The sequence below is a fragment of the Peromyscus californicus genome, unplaced genomic scaffold (assembly GCF_007827085.1).
Source record: "Peromyscus californicus insignis strain IS unplaced genomic scaffold, ASM782708v3 Scaffold_2__1_contigs__length_46816999, whole genome shotgun sequence".
NCBI classification, from domain to species: Eukaryota; Metazoa; Chordata; class Mammalia; order Rodentia; family Cricetidae; genus Peromyscus; species Peromyscus californicus.
Genome location: NW_026294540.1, coordinates 116215 through 135334, shown reverse-complemented (window position 1 = coordinate 135334; position 19120 = coordinate 116215). Strand labels below are relative to the sequence as shown.

The 19120-nt window shown below is 39.8% G+C and overlaps 2 protein-coding genes across 2 annotated transcripts in view; one reads left to right on the top strand and one right to left on the bottom strand.

Moving 5' to 3' along the window:
- Positions 1–4351: 4351 nt before the first annotated feature.
- LOC128120718 (zinc finger protein 605-like) lies at positions 4352–13467 on the bottom strand. Its single transcript, XM_052754924.1, is given in 7 exon segments — positions 4352–4934; positions 4936–5033; positions 5035–5332; positions 5579–5652; positions 11851–11861; positions 12882–12974; positions 13434–13467. Coding segments are annotated over 7 exon segments (1191 nt in total).
- Positions 13468–14123: 656 nt separating this feature from the next.
- The window catches only part of LOC128120684 (zinc finger protein 120-like), an 89943-nt gene continuing 84946 nt past the window's right edge, over positions 14124–19120 (top strand). Inside the window, exon 1 of the transcript XR_008221931.1 lies at positions 14124–14206. The gene's annotated coding sequence lies outside the window, so the exon portion shown is untranslated. The remainder of the gene's footprint in view (positions 14207–19120) is intronic.

Genomic DNA, 19120 nt, shown 5'->3' with positions numbered 1-19120 from the left:
GAACTTGCATGGGACTGGACTAGGCTCTCTGCATATGGGAGAGAGTTGTGTAGCTTAGTCTGTTTGAGGGGCCTCTGGCAGTGGGATCCATCCCTGGTGCATGAGCTGGCTTTCTGGAGCCCATTACCTATGATCGGACACCTTGCTCACCATGCAGGGGGAAGGAGCTTGGTCTAGCCTCAACTGAATGTACCAGGCTTTGCTGACTCCCCATGAGAGGCCTGGAGGGATGGGGGTGGGTCATGGGGATGAGGTTAGGAGGGAGGAAGAGGAAGGATGAGAGAGGGATCTGTGGTTGGTATGTAAAATGAATAAAAAATTTTTAAATAAAAAAATGATTAAAAAAACAAAACATTTAGTCAGGCTGGAGACATGGCTCAGAGGTTTAGAGCATTGGCTGCTCTACCAGAGGTCCAGAGTTCAATTCCACATGGTAGCTCACAACTATCTACAATGAGATCTGGTGCCCTCTTCTGGCATGCAGGAAGAATACTGTATACATAATAAATAAATAAAATCTAAAAAAAAAAAAAAAAAAAGAAGAACATTTAGTAAAGGGTTTATTTGCAGATACGTGTTCAGAATTCAAACCACCAGTGATGAGCAAGCACTCAGGGAAATTATCACCCTTAAGTCTGAAAGGTAAGAAGGCATGTTGTTAGCTGAAAGCTAGAGCGTTTCAGCAACATAAGAAAGGCTGCTAGCTACACAGAAGTAGCAAAACAAAGGCCCAGGAATGGGACAGATCTCACTTATTGGTGCCAATGGTTCAAATCTAGAAAGAAGTTCCAGGAAATCTGTCTCTAGAAGATAGATTCTGAGTTGCTAGACAGAGATAGAGGGCAATCAGCACAGAACCAGTACCACATACATTTCCTGATCTTCAGTTGCTCCACATGCAGCTCACCAGAGTTCAAGAACAGGTTACTGACCCAGATGATACAGCCATAGTTAAACTATTATCATTAAGCACTTATTATCATTAAGTGCTATTGAACTTCTTAAGAGCCTAGAAGCTTAAAATATGTGATAAGTGTTTTGGTCCTAAACAATTTTTTTAAAAAAAAAATCTTAAAACATTTTTATATTTTCCCACAGAGCCTCTCTTCCCAGAACTGTTCTTCTATTCAAATTAATTATAAATTTATACTCTGCATTACTTCATGCCCCTTCATCTTCTAACATATATCTTTGACCAGCTAACATGCTGCCACTCTTTGTTCCTGTGTATTATCTCTTTCTTTGTAGGTGTTTCAAAATGGTTCAATTGATGTCTGGTTTTCACCAGTGTGGTGTGCATTACTGAGATTTTCCATGTACTTCGCCTTGGGTTTGTTGAGCATCCTGTGGGGTTAGTTTTTTTTTTTTTTTTTTTTTTTTTTTATCATGCTTAGAACACTTTCAGCTCTTCCTCAAATAATTATTAAGTTTTTGAGATACAGTCACTATCCTCCTGTCCTATCTGACAAAGGGCTAAGATTATCTGGCTGACAACACTTTTTCCCCCTCATTAGCAGTACAGGCAATTGAACCAGTGTCTTATTCATGCCAGATAAATGCTACATCACCTGGTTTATATACCAGCCTTCAAATGCACTTTTGTTTGTTTGTTTTCTCTTTTTGTATATCATTGGAATAATTTTTACTTATCAAGTTCACTGATTTTCAATGTTTAAACTGCTCTTAATTCTACCAAGCATTAAAAAAAAGTTCAGTAATGTTTTGATCCCTATTAGTCTCATTTGAACCTTTAGAAAGTTTTATATATGACTAGGCTGGCCTCAAACTCAGAAATCCTCCAGCCTCTGTATCCCAAGTGTTGGTACCACCATGCCCAGCATTTTCTTGAGTATTTGAATGCCAGATGATTTTTTATGTCAAACATTGTGGACCAGGAGCTTTAAAGTAGGAATAATTAGCTCTAATACTGAATCGTCCATCTGCTACACACTGCCCATACTTTCCAAGTTGTTTCACCTCTGACTGGTAGGAACCTATTTCCAGTCTTCGATGAGGTCCAGAAGCCACTAATCTACTGTTTTCCATCCTGTGCTTTCTATCCTGGCATCAGGATGTTTCCTTTATCAGACAGATGTGCAAACTTTGATTAAGCCAAAGGACTCAAGGGAAATCCTTCAGATTTCTGACGCCCCACCACTTCGAAGTTCCATCTCCTCTAGGACTTCTTTGGAAACTATTGATACTGTGAGCTCACCCAAAGTCAAGCTTGTCTTTTTAGTTCAGTAGAATTTAGTTTGGTTCCATTCCTGAACACCTGGAAATTGCTACCAGGCAGTAAGCTGGGTAATAAAGTGCACCTCCATTTGCCTGTCTATAATGGGACTACTAACCTGTGTTTATTTTATGTCCAAGTCATTGTTACTGAAGAGATGAACTCAACTTAAGTGCCTGAACAGAACATTAACAGAAAAAGTAAATGTGGTATGTGTACACAGGAGTATTATTCATCCACCAAAGAGAGAATTTCTGTCATTTTTAGCAATATAGATAGAATTCAAGGAAATTATATGAAATGAAATAAGACCAACAATGAAAGATAAACATTGCATACGGATTTTAAACACTAATAATGATTTTAAAGAAGAAAATAAATGTTATTACTAGAGCCTTGGGAGGATTTGGAAAGAGAGTGGGTAGATAGTTAATGAGTCCAGGTGTGCAGCTATATAGAATAACTTCAAATAACAGCATAGCAATGTAACTGCATAAAAGTAAACCAAGTATTCAAAAATAGCTAATAGAAGCTAAGTATAATGGTACATGCCTTTAATCCCAGCACTCAGCAGATAGAGGCAGACATATCAGTGTGAGTTCAAAGCCAGTCTAGACTACATAGAGAGTTCCAGGACAGACAAGGATACATAGTGAGACCTTTGTCTCAACAACAACCCAACGCTAATAGAGAGGATTCTGAATATTTCTAACAGAGAAATGATAAATATATGAAGTAATACATATTAAACCAATTACCCAGATCTGATAATTGCACATTATGTATGTGTACTGAAATGCCATACTATACCCCACAAATACATAAATCTTCTAGATGGCAATTAAAAACATTAAAGTAGTGGGCTGGAGAGATGGCTTGGAGGTTAAAAGCATGGGCTGCTCTTCCAGAGGTCCTGAGTTCAATCCCCAGCAACCACATGGTGGCTCACAACCATCTATAATGAGGTCTGGTGCCCTCTTCTGGCCTGCGAGCATACATGCAGGCAGAACACTGTATACATAATAAATAAATTTATATAAAACAAAACAAAAAACATTAAAGTAAAAACATTTCACATATATTTACAGTTTCTAGTTGTTTAAGACAAGAGAGTTCATCTGGTCCATTACTTCTCCACAGCAGAAACCAGATGTCTTTACAAACATCTGTTTAAGAGACTACTTTTGCTGGGCAGTGGTGCCGCACACCTTTAATCCGAGCACTTGGGAGGCAGAGGCAGGTGGATCTCTGTGAGTTTGGGGCCAGCCTGGTCTACAGAGTGAGGTCTAGGACAGCCAAGGCTACACAGAGAAACCCTGTCTTGAAAAACCAAAACCAGCCGGGCGGTGGTGGCGCACGCCTTTAATCCCAGCACTCGGGAGGCAGAGCCAGGCGGATCTCTGTGAGTTCGAGGCCAGCCTGGACTACCAAGTGAGTCCCAGGAAAGGCACAAAGCTACACAGAGAAACCCTGTCTCCAAAAACCAAAAAAAAAAAAAAGAAAAGAAAAGAAAAACCAAAACCAACCAACCAAACAAACAAACAAAGACTACTTTTTGTAGTGATTCATATACAATGAACACAACTTCCTCACAAAATCACTTGAGTAGGATCACACTAATTACACTCTTAAAATCATCAGTGTGAACTTATTCAGGGTATCCTTTTGTTAGAATTCTTTAGTGGTCAGTGGGTTGTCCTTTTCTGATGAGATCTTTGGCTCACTTGCTATAGTAGCTTTTCTCCTGTTTAATACTTGTGACTTCTCACTGAAAGCTCCAGCACTATCTCTAGCAGTACTGAAAACATTGTTACCTTGACAAGTTATCCAAGGGGCAGTAAGTTGTGTCGTCTGGGAAAACTACTTTTCATATTGTCTGCCTCTACAAAAACTCTCTTTTCTGTGATTCCCAACTCCCAAAGTTTTTTCATGATGGTCTTGATAGGAGACTCTTCTATGTATTCTTAAGAAGAGTTAAGAGGACATCTGATAGCATCTATCCAAGTCCCTTGCATTTATATGGCTTCTATTTATGATGAGATGTGACTTCCTGAGACATTTAGTACCACATTGTTTGCACCCATAGTTTTTAGTCCCTTGTATGAATATTTTGATGCCTCATAAGATGTGATTTTCTAGTGAAAGATTCCCACATTCACCACAATTATAGGGTCTCTCTCCTGTATGGATTCTCCGATGAAGCATAAGCTGTGGCTTATCAAAGAAAGCTTTTTCACAATCACTGCATTTATAGGTCTTCTCTCCTGTATGATTTCTCTGATGCTTAATGAGCTGCACTTTTTGAACAAATGCTTTCCCACACTCACTGCATTCATAGGGTTTCTCACCTGCATGAATTCTCTGATGTCGAAGGAGCTGTGTTTTCCATGCAAACGCTTTCCCACAGTCACTACATTCAAAAGGCTTTTCTCCAGTGTGGGTTCTCTGGTGATGAATAAGGCTTGACTTCTCACTGAAGGTTTTCCCACATTCACTGCATTCACAGGGTTTCTCACCTGTATGTATCCTCTGATGTGATACCACGCTTGACTTCTGGGAGAAGGCCCTTCGACACTCACTGCATTTATAGGATTTCTCCCCAGTGTGAGTTCTCTGATGTGTTAGGAGTTGTGACTTTCCAAAGAATGCTTTTCCACTCTCACATCTATAAGGTTTCTCTCCTAAGTGACTTTTTTGATCTTATTAGCTCTGACTTTTTGAAAAAGGCTTCTTCACAATTACAACATTGATAGTTCTTCTCTCCTGTATGAGTCATCTGATGTTTAATAAGTTCTGATGAAGGCCTCACTGTGTTCACTGCATCCATATGGTTTCTCTCCTGTGTGAGTCCTTTGATGCCTAATGAGAAGGGAGTTCCTGTTGAACGCATTTTTACATTCACTACATACATAAGGATTCTTCCCTCTATGTGATCTCTGCTGAGGAATAAATTCTGAATTCCAAAGGAAAGCTTTTCCACAATCACTACATTTATAGGGTTTTTCTCTTTTATGTGTTCTTTGATGAGTGATAAGTTTCAGTTTCTGAGAGAAAGCTTTCCCACAATCCTTGCAACCATAAGGTTTATTTATTGTATGAATTATCTCGTCTTTTTTGCTGTGTTTTTCTGCTTAAGGTTTTTCTGCATACACTACTAGAAGCATTGTGCTTCTTTCCAGTATGGATTCTCTGATGCTGAATGAGCTGAATGAGTAGCTTTCCTACTGAAAGCCTTCTGACATTCACTGGAACTATATGGTTTTTCTACTGAGTGAGTCCTTTGGTTAAAAGCGAGCAGTGACTTTTGTGCAAGTTTCCCCACATCCAATGGGCTTCTCCTTTGTATTTCTCTGGTGTATAGTAAGCTGTGATTTCTTGTTAAAAATTTTACCACATTCCATACATAAATAGACTCTTGACTTTGTTATATGATTTGGAATGAGCCATGACTCTTTACTGCTAGTTTTTATACATTTATTAAAATCGTGGTATTTTACTTCACCATAGGTTCTGTCAGATTTTAGATAAAATAATAATTACATACTGACCTTGATTTTTTTCTTCCAGATTTATTTTTTGGAACAAAAAAATCAGAAGGATGTTTTAGACTTTTTTCACGTGTGCCACATTTATGAAGTCTCATTTCTACTTTTTTTTTTTTTTTTTTTTTTTTTGGTTTTCCGAGAAAGGGTTTCTCTGTGTAGCTTTGCGCCTTTTCCTGGAACTCACTTGGTAGCCCAGGCTGGCCTCGAACTCACAGAGATCTGCCTGGATCTGCCTCCCGAGTGCTGGGATTAAAGGCATGCGCCACCACCGCCCGGCCCAAAGTTTCATTTCTAAACAAAGTTCATGCTTGACTGAATATTTCCTCCAAAACATCATTTCCATAGCCTCTCCCCATTCTTTTAAGCTTGTCTTGCTTATTTTGAGGAGATAGTTCAGAATAACTTTCTAGCCAGATTTCTAAAAAGGAAAAAAAAAAAAGAACCACACTGTATAATTTCTTCAATGATTATACTTACAAATAAAGCTTCTGAAATAGAGCCTACTATCCTGGGGAGAAGGTTAGCCCTCAAATAATGTACCCTAATTAGGCTAATTTATTTTTGTTTTTTGGAAACAGTTTTACTATGTGTCCCACACAACCCTCCAACTCAAAATCCTACAGACCCATTCTCCCAAATACTAGAACTCCAGGCATTTGTCTTGGATACTGAAACATGAAATTGAAATTTTAATGTAGTAGGAAATTTAGAAGAGCCACAGTACCTGGCATTTACTCGAGAGTGATGGCCACCTAGGCTGTGAAGTAATCTTTTATAAATATCAGTGATTGTTATCTGAGATTTATGGGGTTGCTTTTCCTTTGGGGGCTTCAAAATCTTTACATGACCTCATTTACAAGGCATTCTTGACAAACCAGAGTTGCTTATGTGATGAGCTCCTTCAGACAACTCCTAGATCAGATTAAAGGCTCTGTTATTCAGAAATTGACTTTCTAAAAGTTGTTTTGCATAACTGAAAGACCCTAGCCCTTCAGGCTTACACCCCCAAGCCTCAGAAAGAGAGAAACTTCAAGCACCAGGAAATGAGAAACTAAAAATCTAGTTCCAAGGGCCACCTGACTCAGCCACTACTCAATCACCCCTGTAACAATGTAAAAAGATTTCTGTTAAGAGATGTGTTCAACTGTGACTGGGAAAGTTGCAAAAGTTCCAGGAAGGACCACCGTGACCTGTATGCGAACTCCACTCCCACCCTGATACCCCCCTTGAGGTTTACGTAACTGTACCCCCTCTGTGATCACTCTGTGATCAGACCATGTTCTTGTGAAACGAAATTGTATGGGAACTGTAATCTTATGGCTTTTGTGGGTTTTTCCTTTAAAAGCACCCATGTGTCTACAGTAAGATGTGGCTCTTGCTCTTAGGAGCAGAGTTTGCCCTTCTATATAGAAGCTTAATAAATCCTCGTGCTGTTGCATCAACTGGACTGGAGTCTGGGTTCTTGGGGCGCCCACTTGAGACCCTAAACTTTGGGGTCCAACATAACAATCAATAAATGCAAAGCTGCAGGATGTAGTAAGGCTTCTCAGCAGCAGGAAGGACTGAGACTTATTACATCCTGCAGTGTCTCTCTTAGTTCACCAACATTTTAAATTACAAATGTAATAAATATTCACTAACCTGTGATTTTTCAAGTATATATCCAGAATTTAGATACAAAAGGTCATAGTGTATGCCTTTAATCCCAGCACTCGGGAGGCAGAGCCATGTGAATCTCTGTGAGTTCAAGGCCAGCCTGTTCTACAGAGCAAGATCCAGGACAGGCACCAAAACTACACAGAGAAACCCTGTCTCAAAAAACAAAAACAAAAACAAACAAACAAACAAAAAACCAGGTCATAGAAGGCAGGTAATTACCTAAACAAAATATACTGAAAACTAAGACTAAACAAATATAAAAGAAACATTAGAACACACTTTACTTTTGAATAATATAAAGGCAGAAACACTGGCCAAGACGTAAGCAACTACAGGCTACCAACTTTATATCTGAAAGATGAGAAACATTAATTTTCCACACCATAGTTTCATTTAAAAAACTTTCAGTAGCTCGTTGTGGTGGCACACATCTTTAATCCCAGCACTTGGAAGGCAGAGGCAGGCAGATCTCTGTGCATTTAAGGCCAGTCTGGTCTACATAGCTAATTCCAGGTTAGCCAGAGCTACATAGTTGAGATCCTGTCTCAAAAAAAAAATAATAAAATAAATGAATAAAAGAAGGAAGAAAACAATCTCAGAGTCTGCAAGATGACTTAGTGAGTAAAGGCACCTGAGTCCAATCCCTAGGGCCCACATGGCAGAAGTAGAGAACACACACACAAAATAAAGATGAAAAATCCTTTTTTTTTTTTTTTTTTGGTTTTTCGAGACAGGGTTTCTCTGTGTAGCTTTGCACCTCTCCTGGAACTCACTTGGCAGCCCAGGCTGGCCTCAAACTCACAGAGATCTGCCTGGCTCTGCCTCCCGAGTGCTGGGATTAAAGGCGTGCGCCACCACCGCCTGGCGAAAAATCCTTTAAAATTATCTCTCTTAATATCATCAACTGAATCACTGACATTGGTAACTTGACCATCATTAAAACAATGTTTTTGTCCACGTGGTGGTGGCGGCGGCGGCGGCGGCGGCGGCGGCGGCGGCGGCGGCGGCGGCGGCGGCGGCGGCGGCGCACACCTTTAATCCCAGCACTTGAGAAGCAGAGGCAGGCGGATTTCTGTGAGTTTGAGACCACCGTGGTCTACAAAGTGATTTCCAGGACAGCCAGCGCTGTTACACAGAGAAGCCTTGTCTCGAAAAACTAAAACAAAACAAAAAATTGTGTTACATTTATTTATTTGTGTGTGTGTGTGCGTGTGTGTGTGCACATGTGTGTGCACACATATATGTTTGGAAATCAGAGGACAACTCAGGGAGTCAGTTATTTCCCCCTACCATGTAAGTTCAGAAATCAAACTCAGGGTGTCATGCTTGGTTGCAAGTGCATTTATTGACTGATCCATCTCACCAACACTTTCTTTTGGCTTTTTGAGACAGTTTCATTCTGTAGATCAAGCTGGGCTTGAACTTGCGGTACTCTTTCTGTCTCAGCCTCTCAAGTTTACTTTAATCACAGTTTGACATTTATCCCTTTTCAATTGAGCAAATAATTGAACCCATAAACAAATACAATTAATCTATATATAATACTAAAAAATATGAATTGCAAACCATAAGAATGCTTTATATAACTATAGAGTGGGCAGATCATAAATTCAAGGTTATTCTTGAAGACTTAAGAAACTTGAGTTGAGGACAGCCTGGAAGACCCTATTCAAAGAAAAAAATATTTGTGTAATATTAGGATAATATTTTGCCTTTTAAGTGCAATCATTTCTGGTTTCCACATGATGATTTATTAAATTTTTTTATTTGATTGGTTTTTCTGTACTTTTGCTTGTTTTCTGGTAATGGGAATTGAACCAAAGGCCTTGTGCAAGTTAGGAAATTGATCTACTATAGAGCTATACTCCCAAATATTCTTTCATTCTTTAAAGATCAATTTTATTAATTATGTATATGGGTATGTCTAAGTGTGGGTATAGGCATATAGGTGCAGGTACCCATGGAAGGCAGAGGCATGTGATTGTCTGACCTGGAGTTATAGGTAGTTGTGAGCCTCCCAACATGGATGCAGGGAACTGAACTCGGATCCTCTGGAAGAGTAGTAAGCACTCTTAACTGCTGAGCCATCTGTCCAGTCCTGTCTGTTTATTTTTTTGAGAAAAGAACTCACTGTGTATTCTAGGCTTGCCTCAAACTTGTTTTATATACCCTGGACTCAAATGCACTATGAAGGCTAGACTAGATTCCAACTCACTGTTCTCCTGTCTCTACTTCATAGATGCTAAGATTAGAAGCATGTGCTACCACTTGTGGCTTTGCTGAATATTTTGAACAGGATTTTATTGAATATTTTATTTATTTATTTATTTGTTTGTTTGTTTGTTATGAGACGGGGTCTCTCTGTATAGCCTGAGCTGCCTTGGAACTTCTCTGTAGACTAGGCTGGTCTCAAACTCACAGAGATCCACCTATTTCTTCCTCCTAAGTCCTGGAATTAAAGATGTGTGCCATCACATATGGTGATATTTTATTTGTGCTGAAATGTGATTTTATTTGTATATTAATAAATAAAGTTGCCTGGGGGTCGGAGCTAACAACAAGTCATTTAGCAGAAATCTGGCAGTGGTAGCACACGCCCTTAATCCTGATCACATGACAGGCAGATCTCTGTGTGTTCAAGGACACCACCAGCATGGAGACAAACGCCTTTAATCTCAATACCAACCATAGAGACCTGGAGGTCTGTATAGACAGGCAGTGACGAGGAGGTCATGTGGTGGGGTTTACAACCACTGAGAAAGCAGAACAGAAAGTCAATAAAAAGACAGACACACAGAAAGTAGGTCTCTTTCTGAGGGGAAGTGTGACAGCGACAGTGAGGGGCAAGAAGGCGGTCTTGGTCTTAGCTCTTGGCTGCAGCTCTGACCTCTTGGGCTTTTAACTCTGCATTTGTTTCTTATTTAATAAAAACATTCAGAACTACATCTACAACCACATCTTTTTTGAATATTTTAAAGTGATATTGTAGATCACTATTCTCTGAGCATAACAGCCAATATCACTTTCATCAAATCAGTTGAGCTCATCACTGAAGATGGTTGTGTTGGTTAGTTTTTTTGTCTACTCGACACAAGCTAAAGTCATCTGAGAAGAGGAAACCTCAATTGAGAAAAATGCCCCATCCTATTTGCCTTTAGGCAAGGTTGTGGGACATTTTCTTGATTGATGATTGATGTGGGAAGGCCCAGCCCACTGTGGGCAGTGCCATCCTTGGGCAAGTGGTCCTGGGTATGTAAGAAAAAAAATTGAGCAAACCAGGACGAACAAGCCAATAAGCAGCATTTTCCATGGTTTCTACTTCAGTTCCATCACGGAAGATTCAGCAGGATCTCAAATAAAAAAGCAATTCTTCTTTTTTTTTTTCAGGGATAAATGTTTTGGAAGGGAATAAAGGTATTATCTAACTATCAAATATTAGAATTTGAGAGAAGGGACCAACAAGTGTTGCTGATTTGAAGGAGAATGAAATGAAGGCTTGGTGTTTCATGAATAGATATGAAGGACAATAAAATCTGGAGATTTTTTTGGGGGGGGGGCGTTTCTAGACTTTTTCTCTGTATAGCCTTGGCTGTCCTGTAACTTGTCTGCCTGCCTCTGCCTCCCAAGTGCTGGGATTAAAGGTGTGCACTATCACTATCTGGTTTAAGTCTGGAGATTAAAAGCAAGAATCACAAGATAAAATCAGAGTCTGCATGCAGAATTTGTAGCAAGTTATTTTACGAAAAGTGAGAGAAAAAACATAGTAATTTTGTGTTTTGTGGGTTTTTTTGAGCCAAGGTCTCATTTGGCCCAGGCTAGCATAAAAGTCACTGTGTAGCTGAGGATAGCCTTGAACTCCTTATCCTCCTGCCTCCACTTCCTAAGTGGTGGGAATAAAGGCATATACTACTATGCCCAGACTCAAAGACTGTAAAATAGCAATAAGGTGCTGGAGAGATGGCTCAATGATTAAAAACACTCGTTGCTCTTGCAGAAGGTTTGGTTTCCAGTACCCACGTGGTGCCTCACAATAATTCATAGCTTCAGTTCCAGGGGATCTGATACCTTCTGACCTCCTTGAGCACCTGGTACACACATGGTGCATATATACACATTCAGGCAAAATACTCACAAATATAAAATAAATAAATCTACAAATCTAAAAAATAAGACCACAGAATATGTTTATTTAATCCCAGCTACTCAGGAGCCTTGCAAATTCAAATCCAGTCCAGGCAACTTAGTGAGACGGTATCTTAAAATATAGTTTAAAAAAAAAAAAGAGCTAGAAGCCAGGCACAGTGGTACATGCTTTTAATCCCAGCACTCAGGAGGCAGAGTCAGGAGGATCTCTATGAGTTCAAGGTCAACTTGGTCTATAAAACAAGTTCTAGAACCGCCAGAGCTACATACTAAGACTCTGTCTAGAAAACAAACAAAAAAGAGGTTAGGATGTAGTTCAGTGGCAGAATACCTGCTCAGTATATACAAAATCCTAGCATTAAACCCTAGTACTGCAAACCTCATATGTATAAAAACCCTATTTCATCTAAACTAATGAAGTGTATTAAACAATAATGAGGTGATTGATTTATATATTTAAAGGTTTAGGAATAAAATTGTTGTTAAAAAAAAAACCTTAAACTACTCATGATAACTGATACCTATAATCCCAGCACTCTAGAGGCTGTGGTAGAAGAAATGCCATGTGTACCATGCTAGTCTGAACTACACAGTGAATTGCAAGACACCCAGGGCTACAAATTGAGAATCTATGTAAGAAAATTGAAAATAACTTAAACTGGTTTGACTAAATTAGACTGTTGCTGCCACTGTGTGGGTACATGTATATTTCTGCACTTCGTTTCTGCCACACATTGGTGTACAAGATCCTTAGTTCTACCTACTTTTCCAAAATAACAGTCTACTTCCGGTCAAGCTTGTAATTCTGACTTCAACACAATATCTAGTAATCTTTTAAAATTCTGATAAATTCGGGGCTGGAGAGATGGCTCAGTGGTTAAGAGCACCGCCTGCTCTTCCAGAGGTCCTGAGTTCAATTCCCAGCAACCACATGGTGGCTCACAACCATCTGTGATGAGATCTGGTGCCCTCTTCTGGCCTGCAGGGACACATGCAGGCAGAATACTGTATAATAATAAATAAATAAATCTTTTTAAAAAAAAAAATTCTGATAAATTCAAAGTTTTATCATGATTTCCGGGCCTTTAGAGTCTTTTACTCTCAAATTATTATTACCATAATACTCTCAAATATTTAATTATAAAGATATTTTCTGCCCTGGGATCTTTGCCACTACAGTTGTCTCAAGATTTAGGAACTTTAAATACAACTTATGAACAACACTTCAAATGTACTCATCTGTCCTTAAAACTCTTGAGTCTTAATTTTCACCCTTTCTAATAATGTTTGTTATTTCTCACCTAAGAAGTTTTGACTTAGGATTCCTTCATCTGTTATCTGTGACTCTTCTTGGTCCAGCTTGACAGCTACATCAGGTTTGATGATTTGATAACCTGTCAATTAGAAGCAGGGAATTTGAGCCCAGTTGCTTAAGCTGAGAGATTCAAGCATAAAGAGCTTTTTATTATAAAGACCATGAAATATAGGAGCTGGAGAGATGGCTCAGTGGGTTAAGAGCATTTGCCTGGGTTCAGTTCCCAGCGCCTACATGGTGTTTCACAATCATTTGTAACTCCAGTTCCAGGGGATCCAACCCACATCTTCTGACATCTGTGGGCACCAGACATGTATGTTGTGCAAATGCTTTCATTTAGGCAAAACACATATGCACATAAAATAAATAAATCTGAAAAAAAAACCTTAAAGACTGTGACATAAAGCAGGTGACTAAAAAAGTCAACATATATAGAAATGTTATAGAAATGAAGAAATGTAAAATGTATATCCAAATCAGTACACACATCAGAGGGATGGTTACTATGTACACATTAAATTACAGCAGAAAGTCTCACCCAAGAAGACAAGGCTGCTGCAGTTCTCCAACATCACATCTCTATAAAAGCTCTTTTGAGGAGGGTTAAGCAGCTGCCACTCCTCCCATGAGAAGTCTACATCCACATCCTCAAATGATATCTGAAAAGCACAATCTCTGTTTGATGTGAAGTGATTATCATGGGGCCTTGCAGATTACAGGCTTGCTTCTCTATTTGTGGCAGACAGCCTCAGTGATCTCTGACTTCCACTATTGATGTTATGTATACTTTGCTTTCAAGCGTGAGCTGACCTCACCGACTACATACAGGACATAATGGGATGAAGTGATGGGATGCTACTTCACAGATTAGGTTATAAGAGAATATAACTTCCTTCTTGAAAGTTCTTTCTCTCCCTGGGAAAATCTGGCAGTAATACTGTTAAGTAACCTTATAGAAAGCCACATACAGCAAGAAACCAAGGCTCAAATATTCCTATGAGGATGTATAAACTAGATCATCTCCCTACTGTACCTTGGGATGACCTCAGTCCTTCTGAGCATCTGGATTTATGTGTTATTCAAGCCTCTGTTCCAGAACCAAAGAGGTAAGCGTCAGATAAACCACAGAAACTATAAGGTAAATGTTTCTTCTTATACACTGAGTGTTGGGACAATTAGTCACACAGGAATGAATAAACACTATGATATTGCCCCGCCTGTAGGGCTACAACGGGTTCTCGACCACCCTAAGGACGGAATGATAGAGACAGGAGATACAAGGAAACACACCAAGTCTAGATTCTGATCAAGGTGCAACTTTATTTTTCTCCAAGAGGGTTTATATAGTTTCTGCAGGGTTGGGGGAGCAAGAAGCTGTCATCTGCATAAGGTGGGGCAAGCTATCAGGATGTTTGTATAGGATGTTTACAGGGTGAAAGGGTCAAGGGCTCTGCCTCAATGTCCTGTTGCTAGGCAACCTGACTGTAAGATGATCTAGTTCCCTGTCTTATGGGGGGGGGTCTGTATTTTTCCACTAACTAGAGATTCTATCCTTGTCCCTGACATGATATACTAATTTTGAATTATACTTTCTAGAAGAAATAAAATGTTATTAAAATTTATATAATTGTGAGCTGGGTGAGTGATTCACATCTGTAATCCCAGGTACCAGGAAGGCTGCGGTTGGTAGCCAGCCTTGGCTACATAACAATACGGTCCCTGGCTGGCAGTGGTGGTCTATACAACAGCTCCAGGCCATCCAGGGTACATGGTGAGACCCATTCTCAAATCAACAAGAACAAAACAGACTGCTCCCCACAAAAAAAAAAGCATTACCTTATGAATTTACACATCTACATACCTATCCATTTAATGAGAAATTGAAGAAGGGTGTCTTTGTAAGTAAAGTAGTTCTTAAAGAAGGTTTCATTGGTATTTGAGTACAATTTTCAGCCAAGCAGAAATGCCTCACAGGAATGACCTCCAGCATGCCTGGCTTCTGCCTACTAAACATCAGGCATACCTCTCAGCCACCGACAAAATGAAGTTACATGAATATACTGACACTCTCTTCTTGTCAGAAGACACTCTCTTTCCTGTCAGAAAAAGTAGGCAGGCATCTTTTAGGTATCTTCTAAAATGAAAATATTGAATGACTAATGTTTCTATAGGAATTGAACAATACAATGCTGAGCAGAAAACAGTCATGTCAGATCACTAGCAAACAAAGCATTGTCAGTATGAAACAAGTATACATGGGGATGGGACAAAACAGGTTGCGAGCACTAGGTATGAGACACTGAGGTTAGGCAACCTTCAGAGAGAATACAAACAAGGAAGGCAGAGGAAGGAACATTCCAGGAAAGTTATGAAAAGACTACAGGAGCATAACACAGGTTGTGAGAGAATGGTGACAGGGACAATGTGGCTCTTAACTGGAAAGCTAAAGCCTGGAGCAAGCAGAGGCCAGCTTTTCCTGAACTTATGTAAATGTTTAAAATGCTAACACCAACAGGGGCAGAGGATACAGAAGAAAGGAGAAAGATTTAGAGCAAGCCCCAAGAAGAGAGACCTAATAGGACATCAAAGTTGCAACACCCAAGGTACAACTTTGTATTTGGATTAATAAAAAATAATATTAAGATATGTAGGGATGGAGTTCAGTGGCAGAATGCTTGTCCAACATGTGCCAAAGCCTATCACTAGCATTACAACAACAATAAACAAAATAAAATGTGTTCACATACATAGACATAATAAGATGTATTTAGATTTTGTAAAATTGTCACTCGAGAATCTGTGATAAGAAGATAGATTTTGGAAAAAAAAAAGAAGATAGATTTTGTTTTTTTGGTTTTTTTTGTTTTGTTTTTTAAAACAGAGTCTCTTTATGTAGTCCTGGCTGTCTTGGAACTCACTACGTAGATAAGGCTGGCCTCGAACTCATAGAGATCTGCCTGCCTCTGCTTCCTGAGTGCTGGGGTCAAAAGTGTGTGCCACCATGCCCAGCCAAGAAGGTAGATTTTATGTGGGTGTATGGACTAAGTCTCAGGATAGGTATATTTTGTAAAACAAAACAAAACCCCAATTGTTTTGTTTCCTCTCTTTTCTCCCTTTGAGACAGGATCTCTCTATGTAACCCCAGGTTGACCTGAGCTCATAATGCAGCCCATGCTAGCCTCAAACTTTTGGTCCTCTTGACCTTGCCTTTCAAATATGTTCTCAAAACAGAATTAGCTAGGGGTTAAGGGCTACATGAAGGTACAAGGGGTATCCTTTTACTAAGGATAATGGTAATAGTAATGATAATGGTCCTTGGTCTAAGTTAGACCCTCTCACAAACAAAACAAAGCAAAACCAGACAAAATCCAGACCACATTAAAAGCTCCAGGGCAGGAGCCCTATTAGCATAACTGCATAATTAATATCTGTTTTTACACTGCAAGTTCCCATTTCCATCTAGGACTAACTTCTGTGGGTATTCTGATCTCATTGATACTATCTCAGCCTGAAGACCTTCAAATCAGCTCCAACTTGCTGGCCACAACCTGGAGTCATAAATTAGTGCTAGGGACAAAGTATCCATACAGAACTTGGAAGCCTCCTCGCTCTCTATTGGGTTGAACAACTGTTTCCTGGTAATGTACCTGCTAAGATTCATTCAAGTCATGAAATTCAGGAATTCCTGATCTTCTTGCCTTATGAATCTCAGATGCTGGGATTACATGTATCAACTGTATCCATGGAAAGGTCATGGTCTTATGCCTTCTTGCATTCCTAACTTAGATGCTTTATTTCTGGTTTCTCTGAGTTCTTCTTCAGGGGCTCATATCACGATCTCCCTAGGACACTTGCCTTCAGTCTGATTCAGGACCCAGCACACTTCTCTACTCCCAGCCCTTCTCCAGTCCATATTCTAGGTCTATAAAACTGAAAGACTTTTGTTCAGAGCTCCTTCAGCAGTAAGTAGTGAGATATCCCCTCATTTGTGCTAATGGACCTTGCACAAGACCATTCTCGGGGGAGGTTGGGAAGTACTTCTTGGGTCTGCGTTCCTGTTTATTCCCTTGCAGAAGTGATAGAAGGCCTCAGGAAACCAGTGGTTTGCTGCTTTAACTTTAACTAACCACTTGTCACCTAAAGCTCATCTTGGTCAGCCCATCTGAGCTTTTACCATACAACAAGATCTCAAAAGAAGGAAAAGTCAACGTTATTGAATATTTATGTACACAGTAAAATTCTTAAAAGGAAAACCAGGGAGGAACGAACAACAGGTTTGATGTTAGCTAGGTGGTAAGAATTCCTTTTTCACAAACAAAAGAACAAATAACAAAACAATAAGTAGGGCAATGGTGGTGCATGCCTTTAATCCCAGCATTTGAAGGCAGAGGCAGAACAGATTCCAGGACAGCCAGGGCTGTTACACACACACACACACACACACACACACACACACACACACACACACACACACACACACACACACGTTGACAAAAAGTAACAAACCAAAAAACCCAGAAGAAATCCAACTGAGAGACTGTGAGTATCAGACGGAAGTCTGTAGACCTGCTAGATGACTAGTTCTCCTTTCTAAAACTATAGTCCAAACTAATGTATATTTAAGGCTCCTGTCTTACTGTCTTAGTTTCTACAAAACAGTGGTCCAAGTTTTGTTTTGTTTTGTTTTTTTCAAGTCAGGGTTTCTCTGTGTAACAGCCCTGGCTGTCCTGGAATTTGCTTTGTAGATCAGGCAGGCCTCGAACTCCAGAGATCCACCTGCCTCTGCCTCCTGAGTGCTGGGACTAAAGGTGTGCACTACCATGCCCAGCTGTTTCAAGTTCTTTAAATTCATATTCTAAGCATACATCAAGGAATTCGGTAAGAAACAGTCCTGGGAAATATGTTTGGTTATTACAGGGTTGCTATTTAGGACTTTGTTCACTAGACCACCTATTTAAATAGCTATTAAACAGTTTCATATTTTCTCTTATTATAATTCAAATCTATTTAGAGTCTAAAGTTAGACCTTTCCTGTTGTAGATTCATGCATGCCTCATCATTTCTATGAGGAAAAAACTACCATAGTATATAAACAAATAACTCAACTTTGACTTAGTCATCTTCTGCTATGCTTAAGAAATTCAATATGTCACAGCTTCTGTCTGTCCTGATTCCAGAGAGAAATCTCTGTTCAAAAGTCTGGAACCTAAGAATACATTCTTATTCCTGATTCCTCCCTTTGTTCGTCTCACAGGAACTATTTTATTCCTGAGAGTGGTAGCCTGTGGAGATAGCAGATATTTTAGTTAATGTCATTAGTTTGGAGGTGTAAATCTTGGTTTTCCCTTGCTGGGAACTCATAATTTAAAGCCTCAGACTAGATGTCACAAGTAGTGGGTATGAAAGAGGATGGAGTATGACATCCTGGCATGTCTCACCGATCCTTTCCACATCTGGGACAGGCCTGTATCACACTCCATCCTTAAGAACCTTGGCTCTGGGCTGGAGAGATGGCTCATTGGTTAAGAGCTCTTGCTTCTCTTCCAAAAGACCCAAGTTTAGTTTCTAGTACCAACATTTGTGTATGCCACAAGAGCCAGAGTGGTGGTACACGCCTTTAATCCCAGCAGCACTCGGGAGGTAGAGGCAGGTGGATCTCTTTGAATTCCAGGCCAGCCTGGTCTACAGAGTAAGCTTCAGGATAGCCGGCCAGGGCTCTCATACAGAGAAATATGGTCTCGAAGAAAAAAAAAAAAAAAGAAAAAAAAAAAAAAAAAGAGCCAGGAAACTGAGGGAAGAAAAGAAACTTAACCAGTTTGTTTTAAAATCTTTTTGTTGGGATTGACTGGTGGGTAGTTCAGTTAATTGTCTGAGGCAAGATAAAAATGGAGAGGAGTTCTGTTCAAGTTTGTCATTATTAACAAAGGAACACAGCCAGACTGTGTTGTGGGGAGGGGATATGCGATCATGGGGGCGTGGCTGGAATTCCCATCAGTGGTAATGCCAAGAAACAGCAGAGAGCAGTGGGTTGCATAAGCCATGGCCATCCTGGTAGCTTGCCTCATTTCTGGTCACTAGCACCAAGTTCCTGTGCAACCTGGCCAGTTTCCAAGTTTTGAGTCCTAGATTTTGAGAGCAGTTCTGGCAGTTGCAGTGGTGGCAGAAGCCTGGGGGTGATTGTGTCTGCCCAGTAATGACTGGCATCGTGTTAGTGTGATTGTTTCT